Below are 13923 nucleotides of genomic sequence, written 5' to 3' on the forward strand. Positions count from 1 at the left end.
CCCTCCCCACTATGGTTAAGGTTTGGGATATGTGGAGGTTTAACATGTGTGGCTATGGGAACCTCCCTTTTAGAGCCATCAGTGATGGTAATATCTCTGCTTTGGTCTCAAGTGCCTGTTCAATCCCTTTCCCTAGTCAGTTAAAGTAATTTAATTGCACTTTCATTTTTTGGTCTCTGGAAACTGAGAATCCTAAAATGTATTTTTAAACTTTGGTATGGGCTGAAATGCAGAAGGGGAAGAGTTTAAAATTTGCATTAGTTGTCCTGCTAAACAGATGTGTTAGTGGATCACAAAGACTAAAGGGTGTTTAAGTCAAAGGTAGATTAGCTGTTTAAAATTGTAAACTATTGTGCATATTTCTGTTGAAATGTTTACTTTCATACAGTGTGGGAAGTGGGATTGTTAAGTGTAAGTGTGTTACCCACTAGCGAATGTATTTCTAAGTCCGTTAGCGCATACTGTTGTGTTTGAGAAGTCTCCAGTGACTCACAGGTTAAAACAGCCAGGCCTCTGTTATTGTACATTGTTCTGTATTTTATTATCACTATTCCCTCTTGAGATTTGACCTGACATCATGCTTTGTGTCTGTGTGACTCATTTTGCCAAGGGAAGGAAGAAGGTGTGTAGACCAAACGGCACCCTCAGTTCTAAGTGCCTAGGGCAGTGTTCATGTAAAAACCAAGACATGTCTGCAAGTTTGGTCAATGGATGTGCTGGAATTCTGCTGCTCATGAAGCCTATGATTCAGGCTGGCTGTCTGTTTCCAGTATCTCTTCCTGTGTAATTATAGACTAGCCATGCTTAAAGGGGCGTTGCATGCTGGGAGGAAAAGTGCATTGGGGTTCACCAGAGAATTTGTCTGATGTTACTCACCCTTTTCTTCATTTTTCTCTCTCCCCGGTCCGGGTAGTCCGCCAAAGTAGTGCACTACTCACAGGTTTCTCATGGTTTTAGCACTTGTGGTGTCGCCAAAAATGTGTCTGACTCAAGAACAACTCTGCTGGAGATAGTGAGGAAGAGGAAACCCATTTGTCCAACCCCAGTTCTGACAATAAAAACCATTGTGATTAGAACAGGAAAATCATATGTTTCTACAACACATGTTTCATGTTTTTAAAAAACCTGATAATAATGTCATAATGCTGTCCTTATAGGGAGAGGTATGGGGGTATGTGGTATTTGTTGCTATTTCGATAATGTAAAGACCCAAGACAGAGATGTCGATACTGTTAAAAGTATTTACTTTTCAAGCAGAGTATGGAGGCATATTTATCCAACCACCTGAAATGTCACAACAGGAATCACACAAGCAAAACCCAAGAAAAGAACTTAACGATGGCTTTACACGTTGGAATTTTGGAGAAGAAAAACAGGCAAGCCTAGTTTTTCTGGACCACATCGATAAGATACACAAAATGACCATAACGAGTAAACTATGCCATTTTCACATATGCCCTCACTCGCGTGAATACTTTGCAGGCAGTTACCTGTTCAAACCTAGCTAACACGTGGTCAGCTGAACGTGCCCCCACTCTACCGAGGTTCAATTCTAGCATCTTTTGTGAAATAAAAGTATCAAAGGGGTCTTAATAGTCACCAAAGCAAAGTTGTTAAGTTGGCGTAAAGTCGCATTAAAACTTGAGGTGTGTGTGTGTGTGTGTGTGTGTGTGTGTGTGTGTGTGTGTGTGTGTCTGTGTCTGTGTCTGTGTCTGTGTCTGTGTGTCTGTCTCTCTCTCAGACAAGGGAACATCACTGTGGTGGGATTTAATGTATAGACACTACATTATAACACTGTTTATTATAACCCCCGGTATAACTTCACTTTTTTTTTGTTTAGCTTCATTATATAGATATACAGTTGTCAGGATTCATGAAAGCAATTCTGAAAACAAGCTGAAATTTCCATTTAAATTTTATTTGCTTATCATCAGATCAGTTAATTAGAAAGAATATGTGGCTTTTACATTACTATAAATTGCTCATTACTGCCTCTGAGTTATCTTATTGCAACTAGTTTCTTAAACATTTATCCCATAATTCCATTCCTTTGGGTGTAAAGATTTACATTTATCCTCACATAATATCCTCCACACAAATAATTAATTCCATTAAATTTGTTCCTGACTTTATACATAACACCTGTTAACCCTACAGTTGAGTGCCTTGAAAAAGGTATTCATATACAAGAAGGTGTGTGTTAGTTTATGGCAAAGTGCTATATGCACCCTGCTATTTGTGGAAAGTAAGTGACTTTATTTTTCTACTGCCTCACACACCTCAGTTCTTCTAAAGAGGCCAAAAATACCACATGTTCGTTTCTCGCTAATTAGCTTTGCATGTTAGGTTAGTCTTTTCAGACTGTTTTGATATGCTATATGGTTCCGAATACATGGCAACAATGTAGGTGTGTGAAAGATGAATTGTGGCCCCAAAAATAAAAGCTTGTCCCGCTTATCTGCATTTTATTTGGCAATAGGTTGTTTGACACAGCAACTTTAAATTCAGTATAGATAACAAAACTGTCAGGAAAAGTGTTATGCAGTCTTGAACACAAAACATTGAATTTGAGCCTTTTTCCTGTCTTGAGCTTGGGTTCTGATGACGGAAACGGATGGTTCATGCATTTTCTTTATCGTCTTTGATTGACGCGGAGAGTGACAGGCAGCCATAGAGAGGGGACAAGACATTGTCTCCTTCATCTCTTATTCTGCTGGTGTCGTGTGTATAGATCACAGTTGTCACGGCAATCTAGCAGCTCTCAGCGCTGTGGACCCATCAGTCTGTTCTACTGCTGATCCTGTCATGATTCTAGCCCGCCTCTACCCCACTCCCCTCTCCTCTCTCCGCTTTTTAATTAGACAACAAAACAAAAAATATGAATATTCATAGCACTGAGCTCCATTAATATGCACAATTATGCAAATCAGTACGCAATTAAGCTTCAGCTTTTCCCCAGAGATGCTGTGTTGCACTACGAGAGGAGATTGAGAGAAAGGGGACAGGCAGGAATTTCTGCTTCACCAATCTATCACTCCTTTCAAACGCACTCACCTCTCTGAAGGCTGGAGTACTCTGGCCAGGGATACGGTGTGTATACCATGAGACCTTGAGCACTCGTCTGTGTTAAGGTGAAGGTGTAGTCCAAATGTGAGAGAATAGATGGGAGAAGAATGACTGTTGCCATGGAAAATGTAAAGGAGTGGAGTGGGAGAATGAAGAATGTCGAGGATGATTCTGGGAGCCTCATACTGGGTGTTAATTATTCAAACTTCCTACAGCTCATATCCACACTATGTGACAGCGCTGTCACTATGCTGTCTCTGTGTGAGCTGTGAACTGAAGCTCTTCAATTGAGGTTACTTTGAGCAGCCCGGAAAAAACCCCGTATGAAAGCAGGTCAACTTCATCATTCTCTAAAGTTAGACTTAGTTTTGCAAAGCCTAAGCGCAAAATTTTGTTAAGAATGTGTCTGCCTTTTTTGTAGTTAATAGGCCTTACCCAGTTCTTTGTCTTACAGGTATAGATGAGAGGAGTGGGTCCAGCCCCTGGGGCCCAGGAGAACAGAACAGTCCATCTTTCAACCAGGGAAGGGTACGGTTTATCCTCCTTCTTACTACATAGAATCTGGCCTTGTAGATGTCATGCTATTGAGTGAAACAAAACTCGAGTTTGGGTGATCAGGTCATTTATACCACTTTCACACACAAACACAATATATAATATGGGATAATAAAGTTTTTAACCTGCATTTGACCACTGATACAGCACCATTCTGGTCATAGGTAAATAGTAAGTTATCACCCGGTTCCACACCTTTAGTTTAGTACAATGGACTGCTAAGACCAGGCTCTGATTTGATGTATTGTGAGTCTACTTGTTAGCTCAAAAAACATGCTCATGTTATTGTCCAGATCCATACTAATATCAAACTGGTTTGCGGTTACTGGAGCAGCAATATAGAAAGGTTAAGATCTTATCTCTAAACCACTCAAATTACCAGATATTCTGAGTTTTAAGTTTGGCACTAACAAGGCCAGACCATTGCTTCCAAGATAGCTAGCACAGAGCATCAGGGCTAACTTGGGTTGGTTAGACAGGAATGGTGCAGATCCCACTGTAGTGATCTACCAGAATATATTTGCTTTATTTGTTCACCTTATGCATAATGCACCATTTTGACCAACCTGTCCACATTTTTAACTTAATTTCCACAAAACCCTTTACATAAAAGAGACCCAAAATTCAGAATGAGGTATGTGTGATTTATGGATTTCTATAGTAATCCTTTAGCTGCTGAAGAATCTCATAATTACCCATTCATCCCAAAACAGAGCACTGTCAGACCTGCCTGAAATCTAGGTCTGGCACACGGTCTGAGAGCCCAGTTGGATAATCTTTGTTGACTCATTCACGTGAACAAACATGATTTATTTTCTTACATAGCAGCTTTGGTGTGAAAGAGTTGTTAATAATGGGCTTTCATTATTTTTATTTCTTGATCTAATTTTACATCCCGAGTGTCTCTGCTGTCTTTCCCTCAGGGTTATGGAGATCAAGGCCTTTACGGTGAGCAAGAGGGCATTGCCTCTGCCCCTATGTATGGATCAGGGATTGTTGGTAAGTAAGTGGTAAATTAAGATGTTGAAGCATAGACAGCACAACATTTACATCATCTTTTTTTTCTTAAACAAAGAGAATCGGGGACATTTGGGGCCAGCTTTACTATATTAGGACTTCATAACAGAAGAACTTGCTGATATTAAAATGCAAAAGTTTATATCATTGGATAGACTCTGTGACAACTAAACCAACACAATGAGTTGTTTCCCAGGTTAGATACTAATGTACCACTTTAGGGCAAGCCATATTTATGCTTAGGTGGCAATAGATGAAGACCAGGGTAATCAGGGAGGATGTGGAGGAGGTTTTTTTTTGTTCGTGTGTTGTTGTTGTTGTTGCAGTTTGTGTGTTCAGGGTAGGAGGGGGTGCAGGGTGTAAAGGGCACCCATGCACAAACAAGACTGTCCCTTGGGACTACGGTAGCCTATAGCTCTCTTCTGTTTAACTGTCGGGAGGGGACAGAGGTTTGGCACAATTGCCCCTGGACCATTTATAATGGGCCAATTTGTTGTTGTTTTGCTGTCCACAGCCATAAATACCACACATCATCATCATACACTCACACAGCAGATGGGAGGCACCCAAATGGAGAATGGGGAATAGCCAGATTGTGATTTAATATTGACATAAAAGCCTAATTTTCACAATCATGACCTAATTTTATTTTCCTATCTCCTAACAGGGAAGGCTGAGCGAGGACCATATTCGTCATTTGCAGCACAGGTAAATCAGTCAGTAATATCAGCCCTTAATGCTCTTTTAGTGAAATTCTGTCCCTTAGTCAGTTATCTTTCCCATATCATCAGAATTTAATATGATTTCTTTTTACGCTACATGAGCTTGTCCTTCTTTTTTTTCACCATCTCTAGCCGGGCTTTATGCCCAGTGAGATGCCCATGCCCAGTCCCGATGCCCTCTCCCCGTCTGGCCTGAAGTCCAACTCCCAGTTTTATTCCTCCTATGAGGGAAGCAACCCTCGCAGGAGACCCTCACAGGAGCCTATTGGTAAGATTGTGAAGGATTGTTTGAAGCACAGTGATGAGATTTAATTCCAGAAAAAGTTCTTTGTTCTGATTTATACGTATTTCTGGATAAATCGTCACTTCTCCTGCTGAGGTTTTTAAAAGTGTTTCAGAAATCTCACTTCTGCTTAGTTAAAGAAAGTGAAATCACTGAGTTCTCAATGAGGAAAATCATTAAATAACTTCATACTAGAATACCTTTTGGTTATGCATTAATGACAGGTCACAAGACAGGTGGATAGATTGGTTTAGCAGGACGTCAGAAGGAAGGGGGCTGCATAAGTGAATCCCTACATTGGTGGGTCTATAGTCACTTCTGCAATAAGGTCTTTGTGTGTGCATACTTATGTGATTTCCCTCTGTCTTTCTCCGTTCAGGACCACAGCCTAAAAAGATCAGGAAGGTGCCCCCTGGCCTACCCTCCTCTGTGAGTACTAGCATCCACAAACATTGCAACCCTGAACTATATCTCAGCCTTTGCAGTCAGTCAATGGGAGCTCATGTTGTCATGTTTTACGCCCCGTTTCACATTCCATTCGGCATCTTAAGCCTCTCCTTGGCTTGCAAAGCAGGAGAATAGCTGCAATACAGGACATCCAGCTCTTACAGCTGTGTATCTGCACCACCGAAGGAAGGGAAAATAAAAGGAAAATGGGCGGGGGAAGCCACTCATTCACCCAGTCACTCATTTGCAGCATGTATTTATAGTGTGTTGTATTTGAAGGCCCTTTACTTTATGGCCACATTTCTTCCCCTCTGCCAAGTGTACCCGTTGGATTACTGAAGGGAATTCATACTGGGGTTTAGATGGTTCTTATTCCACCTCGTTTTTTCCCTCCCACTCTCGCTCTCTGGGCACCCTATTTCCTCCTCTTCTCTGTTTCTTGCTTTCCCCCTCCCCCCTCCTCTATTCCCCACACCCCCCCTCCATCCGCCTCCCTCTCCTTCCCGCCGCCTCCCTCCCCTTTCTCTCTTTCCCTCCCCCATCCCTCTATCCCAGCTGCCAGTGGAGTTGGCTGCCATCCAGGATTCGGCAGATGGTTCAGTAATTAGGAGTGCATCTCTCCGTTCCCTCTACTCCTCTCCCCTCTTTTTTCTCTTCTTTTTCTCTCTGTTTAATCAAATTACAGAAGAAAACTTCAGTCCATTTGGATTTGAGTTTTGCAGACACAGTTTGAAACTTGCTTACATCTAGAATAGTCTTGATTGAGAATGCTAAAGTGGTTCAGAACATTGGTTCCTTAATACCCATTATACCATGCACCAAATCCCACTGCATTTCCCATTGTGTGGTCACATCTCACTGTGTCAAAGAGTGTGAATTGTGTATCTGTAAACCATTTTCAGGGAGGTTCTGTTTAACAGGATCAAATGTAAAAGCCCTACAGACATAGCCCAATAAAATGACTGACACCGCATATTCGATACATAATGCTCAGCTTTGCAGTCTGCAGAAATGTTGCAACAGCCTGTTTATTGAATTAAGTAGCAAATCCAGATCGTAAAAATAGATAGCTTAGTAACAAACACATACGTTTAAGAGCTGTGTTTAATCAGGTATTTAATGCAGATATCTTTCCTTTTTTTGAAAACCTAAACTAGTTTTTACTACTAGTTTTATGGAGTGAATAATTTGTAGTCACCCTCCTGAGCACAAAGCACAAGGAAGCTCTTAAAGCTTTCTTATGAGTATCTCATAACAAATATGCTATATGCGGTTTCTTCTGCACATCGTTCAGGCAACAAGTTAGATAAACCATATAGTTTGTTTACAATAACATAGTGATTTGTGGTAGTCTATATATATTTTTTTCTTCTTTGTATCCTTTTGTAGGTTTATGCATCAGCCTCAGGAGAGGATTTTAACAGGGACAATGCTGGGTACCCGGCCTCCAAGGCAGGAAATGTCTACCAACATTATTACATGCAAGGTCAGTTGCAACAAGAGCCTCCCCTTGTTCATTGAATTGGGTTGAAAAGTTCAATCTGCCCGAGACTCGTTAATGCGGGTAAATGTATCAGATAACTATAAAGATAACAATGACCTGAAATATTCCTTTTCCAGCTAGTGTGGTTGTTAAATCAGCTCCCCAAAATGTCCTTATGGGAGTCCGGATGAACCTAAGAGGCTGTTCAGACCTGGCATTTACATGCGTCCTTGTTGATCCGATCGCATGTGGGCAGCTGTAGTCCGGTCACACTGTGCATTAGAATGCATTTCCAAATGTGTTTTGTATTTTTTTTTCATTCAACCTTTTATTTGTACTTGGGAGTTCATTGAGGTGCGGCCCTCAATAAATGAAATTGAGTCAAATTACAAAGACAAAAGCAGAACAACACAGAAATTAAGCGACACCATCATAAGAAAATTATAAGGACACTTTCTATTCTAACTTTCAGAATTGGGGAAAATAATTTGGTGAATAAATTAGGATAGTTAGGATGCAAAATAAACACATTTTTTAAATGTATTTTTTTGGCCTCACTCCCCGCTGCTAAGGGACTTCAGTCGGGATGACAACAGCCCCGGGGACACGACACATCCACATTTAGCCAGCAGCCAGCCATTATTATTATTAATTTACAGCATTCCAAACTCAGCCAGCACAAACTCAAGCCCTGGGTGATAATGATGCTAACGGCAGTAACAGAAAGTTTTATGTTCCGTCGGGGAAGCAGACCACATCGCCCCATGTGTCCGAGTCTGGCTGGCCGCGGTGTTGTGCTGTAATTCTCCCCCCTTTAGCGGTCCTCTTTACAGTTAAGTTGACCGACAAATGGTGACTGTCCTGCGGACGAAAGGGGAAGTTGGGGAGAGTCTGGCAGCAACACCCGGCAGCCATTGCATTAGGTAAGCGTATCCTCGGCCGTTATCTCTGTGGCCACGGCTCGGCCCCGTGAGATACTCGGCGGCCAGTCCCAGCCGCAAAGCTCTCAGCGGTGTTGAGTAATGTTACAACAAACCCCTTCCCTTGATGCTAAAAAGTGACACTGATATGAAATATAATGTGGTTTTAGCTGAGTAGCTAATGTTAGCGTGCTTGCTCTCTACATGGTCAACTACCTAGCTAGCTACCAATACATATCGAATCAAGAAAACGTAATTATGTAAGGGGAACTAGAGCCATTTTATCAGAATGACAAGAATAAACTAAACGTGGATAAAACTGTAATGGGTTAACCCATCCGTCAACAGATATATTTTAGTCGGCAGTTGTTTTAAACAATGAAACTACAACTCTTTTCTTTCAGAACTATTTCTAGTTTAGACGTTGTGGACAAATGTAGTGAATGAGTACAGTACATGAGTACAGTAGCAGTAGTTCTGCTTACAGTTGAATGGGCAGTGCTTCAATGTGGCCCAGGACACACACACACATACACACACAGTACTAAAAGAATGTGGCTATTTGTGGCCCAGACCACCTCTAAATGTGGTCTGAGAAATCTGATTTCAATGTGTCCTCCGTGCGATCAGACCTGTCCACTTGGGATTGGATCACTCCGGACCGATGTTAATGCCAGGTGTGACCAGGGCCTATGTGCTGTAGCCGTATGCCAGTTAACGCCCTGTGGTGCCTGTGTGCTGAATAGTGCATCACAGTTGAATGAAGTCATCACAGTAATGTGACATGTCTCATATGTGGCCTTCATTGTCTTCTCATCTCCCGTGGCTGGTTATCCCTTGCCCTTCCTGCTCCCTCCTCCTCCGCTGGATGCCCCCTGACAGAAGGCCTCCACCCGCCCTCTGATCCATGGGGCTCTGCCAGGTCGATGGTTCAGCCTGGTTATTCTGCCATGCTGGCCAACTCCCCCCATCTGGGCCAGCCTGCTCCCTTCACTGCCATCAACCCCCAAGACAGACTGGTGAGTTGTTCCTTTGCGCTTTGTTTTTGTTTTTCTGTAAAGGCAGGGTTAGGTCTTAGACACTTTTTGACTAACGCATACTTACTGGGCTTCTTTTTAGTTGTGTATTTAAATCATTGGCTGTCTTTGCTTCCCAGAAACGGCAGCCACTGCCCCTCTCTCCCCAAAACTACCCCATGCATGGCAGTGAGGTGAATGGGGCTCATCCTGCTGGTTTCCATTCTGGCCCCGGCAGCTTCGGAGTCCCCAGCCACACACCCCCTATGGCTGACACCATTATGGGTAAATCCTTTAATGTGTGCTCTTTTCTTTGTGAAAAGTGCTCCTCATGTTTTGATGCAATATTGTCACATAGCTAATTATTTATTGAGCCTAGGATCTAATTGTGAGCTCTTTTCATTGTGAAAAGTGCTCCTCTTGTTTTCAAGCAATATTGTCACATAGCTAATTATTAATTGAGCATAGTATCTAATTGAAAAGCTTTTTTCTTCCTCAAAAGCCAATCGAGGAGCAGTACCTGGAAGTTCAGGTGATGAGATTGGGAAAGCCTTGGCATCTGTAAGTAATAATACAATACGTATTTATAGGCAATTCTCTAACACAATACTTCAAATATAACATAATAAATGTAAAGGCATAAATTGCATTTCATTTAGTTAAAAACAAATTATTTTTTCCAGATCTATCCTTCAGACCCACACAGTAACACCTTCCCTCCGTCTCCATCCACTCCCTCCGGCTCTCCCCAGGCTGTATCAGGTGAGGACATAGCTGTAGTTAGTTTTTCCTGAGGCCTTGAGGTGAGCTGGCTGTCATGTTGGTTCAACACAGGGTCGTTCTTGATGTGTAATGACATGATAAAAATGTTAAAGTCTTTAAAAATGCATTGTTGTCATCCTGACTAAGCCTGGATGGTTGTTAATGACAATGTAGCTCCATCTATTGGGTGTATTGTGTTGAGTGATGGCGCAGTGGATATGACACATACCTTTGGTGCGGGAGATCCGGGTTCAATTCCCACTGTGATACATCAACCAATGTGACCAAGACACTTAACCCATAGTTGCTCCAGAATTTTAAGTTGTTTTGGATAAAAGCGTCAGCTAAATGACATTTAATGTAATGTAATCTGTCTCTCGTGCAAATTCCATCACAATATGTTTCAGTATTGTATTATTGGCTGTAAGGGCTTGAAACTATTTTACCATTAGTTGGACTTATTTAATACTACCAATTCACCAATTTTATGACTAGCGATCGTCTTAGCTGACAAGCCGCAGGGCAATCATACAGAACATTTACAATCTATTGAAATTGTGTATTTGGCAAGTAATAAGCTACAAACAAAACGTCTCCTTTTGTAAGAGCATGTCTGAGTCTAGCACAGTTTAGGGTCAGCCTTGATTAATCTGATTGGTTTACAAAATTTACGCAAAACCCAATTGTTTTCTTATTTTATCACCTGTGTCACCAGTGTTTATTTCTTGTGCTTGCACTGAACAAACTGAACAGAAATAGGTTTGGCATTTAAGACTATCATGACATTTAAGTCATCTGATTTAGCAATAAGCTGGTTGTAAGACATGTCTCATCTATTAACTGAAATCTTTGCAAGATTAAAAGATAGTCTGTGTCAGTATTTTGTCCATATTTTGATTAAATTTCTTTCTTTTTAAACCCTGCAACAATTCTAAAAATGGCAGACAATGACTTTTTTATCTGTGCATACTGTAAATGTAGCTCAAGTTACACCATCCATAGCTTAACCTTCACTTTATCTTACACACACACTCCAAATATAACTGAAGAGAGGAAGGGAAAATACAGTTAAAAATAACAAAGAGTGGGGTCACTTCCCCATTTGTTTCTGCACTGAGTCCATAAGCTCATCACACCCTTCATACATTAAATGCTGCTGCTGCTGCTGCACAAGGTGAGACAAGAAAAAGGGGGGGCGAAGATGATAATCGTGATCCCAATAAAGGTTGAAAGAAGAAAAAACTATCCTTTTAAATTGTAGATTTGACACATTTATGTTATATATCTGCTGTATACATCACTTTACTGTAATGTAGTCTTTAAAAACAGGGAAAACAACACTTACAATATTACAACATTCAAAATCTAAGACGATATCTAGCATCATATCACAGTATTGATCAATCAATATTATATTGATAAATTGGGGTGGCAGTAGCTCAGTCTGTAGGGAGTTGGGTTTTGAGCCGGAAGGTTGCTGGTTCAAGTTCCCGTGCGGTCCGATGACGGGAGTGTGGACTGGTAGATGGAGAGATGCCAGTTCACCTCCTTGTTCACCTCCTGCTCTTGAGCAACGCACCAAACCCCCCCAAGTGCTCGGGGTGCTCCTCCAAGGAGCAGCCCCCTTATTCTGACATCTCTCCATTAGTGTGATAGCACGTATAGGTCCTGAGCGTGTTTGTAATTGTAAGCTCAGTAAATGAGGGCAAATGTACCTTGCCAAATCTAATAATCTTCTCTTTTGTAGGCTCTGCATCCCAGTGGACTCGGTCCTCTGGCCAGGCCACACCTTCTCCCAACTTTGAGGGTGGAATTCAATCCATGGTGAGTCAACATGTCTTTTCTTTTTGATATTAGAGATGCAAAAAAAAGATTGTTTAATAAAGAAAGTGAGTTAGTAAAAGTAAATTACAGTGGTAAAAACAGGATGCTACAGTCAGTCATTCATGCATCATCTATTGTTGTCTAAATGGTCATTCTTATCTGTAGCCAAGTAAAATGGAGGACCATCTGGATGAAGCCATCAATGTTCTTCAGCGTCACGCCAGTGGACAAGGAGGGCCAGGACTGGCTGAGATGCATAGTCTGCTCTCGTCTAGCTTAGGGTTGCCACCAGCCTTCACCAGTGCAGCACTTGGATTGGCCAGTCGCCTGCCTGGACTGGTGAGATTAATAAAAAGCAGCACAGGAAACCTGTCCATCCACAAATGACTGAATGTAGTTTGATATTAAAAATGAAAGAGAGAGTGGTATACCTGTTTTTGCTTTCATGCAAGTACAACAAAGTTCTACCAAGATCCATGAAACACTGTTTAATTGTTTTCCTGAAGCTGTCCGGTCACCGTGAGGACTCTCCTGGTCTGCCCTCTAGTGGAGGACTTATGCACGGTCACCACGGCCCTGCATCTGCCCAGCCAGGCTCTCAGCCTGAAGGTTTTACTGGTAAAACTTTCTGCTTTCTACTACTCTATTAATTTATTTTTTATGACAGAAAGGGTGGTAATACTTTGCCATCATTGGATGTCAAAGTGGCAATCCAGGTTTTAGATCTGGTTGATTTGGGGGCACCCTATTTACTGCTGGTAACAGCAAAAGCGATTTAATAATAATAACCTTGTTCCATCATTCTGTGAGCAACTGTAATGTGATTTTTTTTTTTTTTTTTTTTTTGCAACTTGTCACACCTGAGTCTGCAAAAGTTGAGAAGTTGGAGGTGTGCAGCCTGCAAATCTATGAAATGTTCGGTTTGCATTAGAAGTAACTTTAAAGAAAAGAAATTTATAGGCAATGTCTCCACCGAAACCTAGTTTGTGATACTGCAAATATAAAAATATTGCAATCCTTACATTGGTGGGCCATTGGCTTAATCACCATTGTGCTCGGCGATAGATGGTGACTTAACAGACATAGTAAAATGAAAGTCTTCGATATTGCCACTTTAAGTAATCCTTTTTTAGTTCTTTATGTATCTCATTCAGTATCCTTGTTTCTGAACTCTCTGTGCAGCCCTGTCCGGGAGCCAAAGTCGCTCCAGTGGTTCTGATATCAAACGAGAGGACAAGGAGGACGATGAAAACTGCTCAATCACCGACAGGTCAGAGGACGAGAAAAAAGACGTGAAGGCCCGCCTGGGAACAAGGTGTCTAAAACCTTTTTTTCACACAATATTTATACTCCATCACTGCATGATATTTCATGGCAAATAATGCTGCTGTGGTTTAAGTATAATATGTGTCAGGAAATGGTCTTTCAACCTTTTTTTAAATACGATGATTTACAGTCAATCATTTATTTAATTCAATCAAACTTATGGGCACTATTCTATTAATAATAAAAGAAAGAAAGAGAAAAAAAAAAAGGACTACACTTGTGCCCCTTTTCTTGCATGGTAAGAAAGGATGGCCAGTTATAAATGTGTTCTAGTTTCTAAAAGTTGCTTTTACTGTGTAGTGTTAAAAGATTCATCATCTGTTAAGTAGGATACCTCACTAGTTGGAGCTGTCATTTGACTTAAAGTGCTCATATTATGCTCATTTTCAGGTTCTTAATTGTATTTTAGAGTTTATATCAGAATAACATAGTATATTTTCAAAAAATGCCATGTTTTTCTTGTACTACACATTGCATCAGCTCCTCTTTTCACCCTGTGTAT

At 41.2% G+C, this 13923-nt stretch overlaps 1 protein-coding gene across 6 annotated transcripts in view; it reads left to right on the forward strand.

The window, feature by feature from the left end:
* LOC116698695 (transcription factor E2-alpha) overlaps positions 1-13923 on the forward strand; it is a 26630-nt gene that overhangs the window by 8057 nt on the left and 4650 nt on the right. For 4 of the 6 annotated variants that reach the window (XM_032530778.1, XM_032530782.1, XM_032530777.1 and 1 more), the window contains 14 exons: positions 3521-3594; positions 4545-4620; positions 5306-5346; positions 5493-5628; positions 6023-6072; positions 7480-7576; positions 9376-9512; positions 9650-9794; positions 10012-10070; positions 10193-10271; positions 12019-12095; positions 12261-12434; positions 12602-12713; positions 13278-13410. In XM_032530778.1, coding sequence (XP_032386669.1) covers positions 3521-3594; positions 4545-4620; positions 5306-5346; positions 5493-5628; positions 6023-6072; positions 7480-7576; positions 9376-9512; positions 9650-9794; positions 10012-10070; positions 10193-10271; positions 12019-12095; positions 12261-12434; positions 12602-12713; positions 13278-13410 — 1390 coding nt within the window. The remainder of the gene's footprint in view (positions 1-3520; positions 3595-4544; positions 4621-5305; positions 5347-5492; positions 5629-6022; positions 6073-7479; positions 7577-9375; positions 9513-9649; positions 9795-10011; positions 10071-10192; positions 10272-12018; positions 12096-12260; positions 12435-12601; positions 12714-13277; positions 13411-13923) is intronic. The other 2 variants (XM_032530780.1, XM_032530779.1) reach the window with 1 other exon arrangement.

The sequence above is a fragment of the Etheostoma spectabile genome, chromosome 12 (genome assembly GCF_008692095.1).
Source record: "Etheostoma spectabile isolate EspeVRDwgs_2016 chromosome 12, UIUC_Espe_1.0, whole genome shotgun sequence".
In the NCBI taxonomy this organism is placed as follows: Eukaryota; Metazoa; Chordata; class Actinopteri; order Perciformes; family Percidae; genus Etheostoma; species Etheostoma spectabile.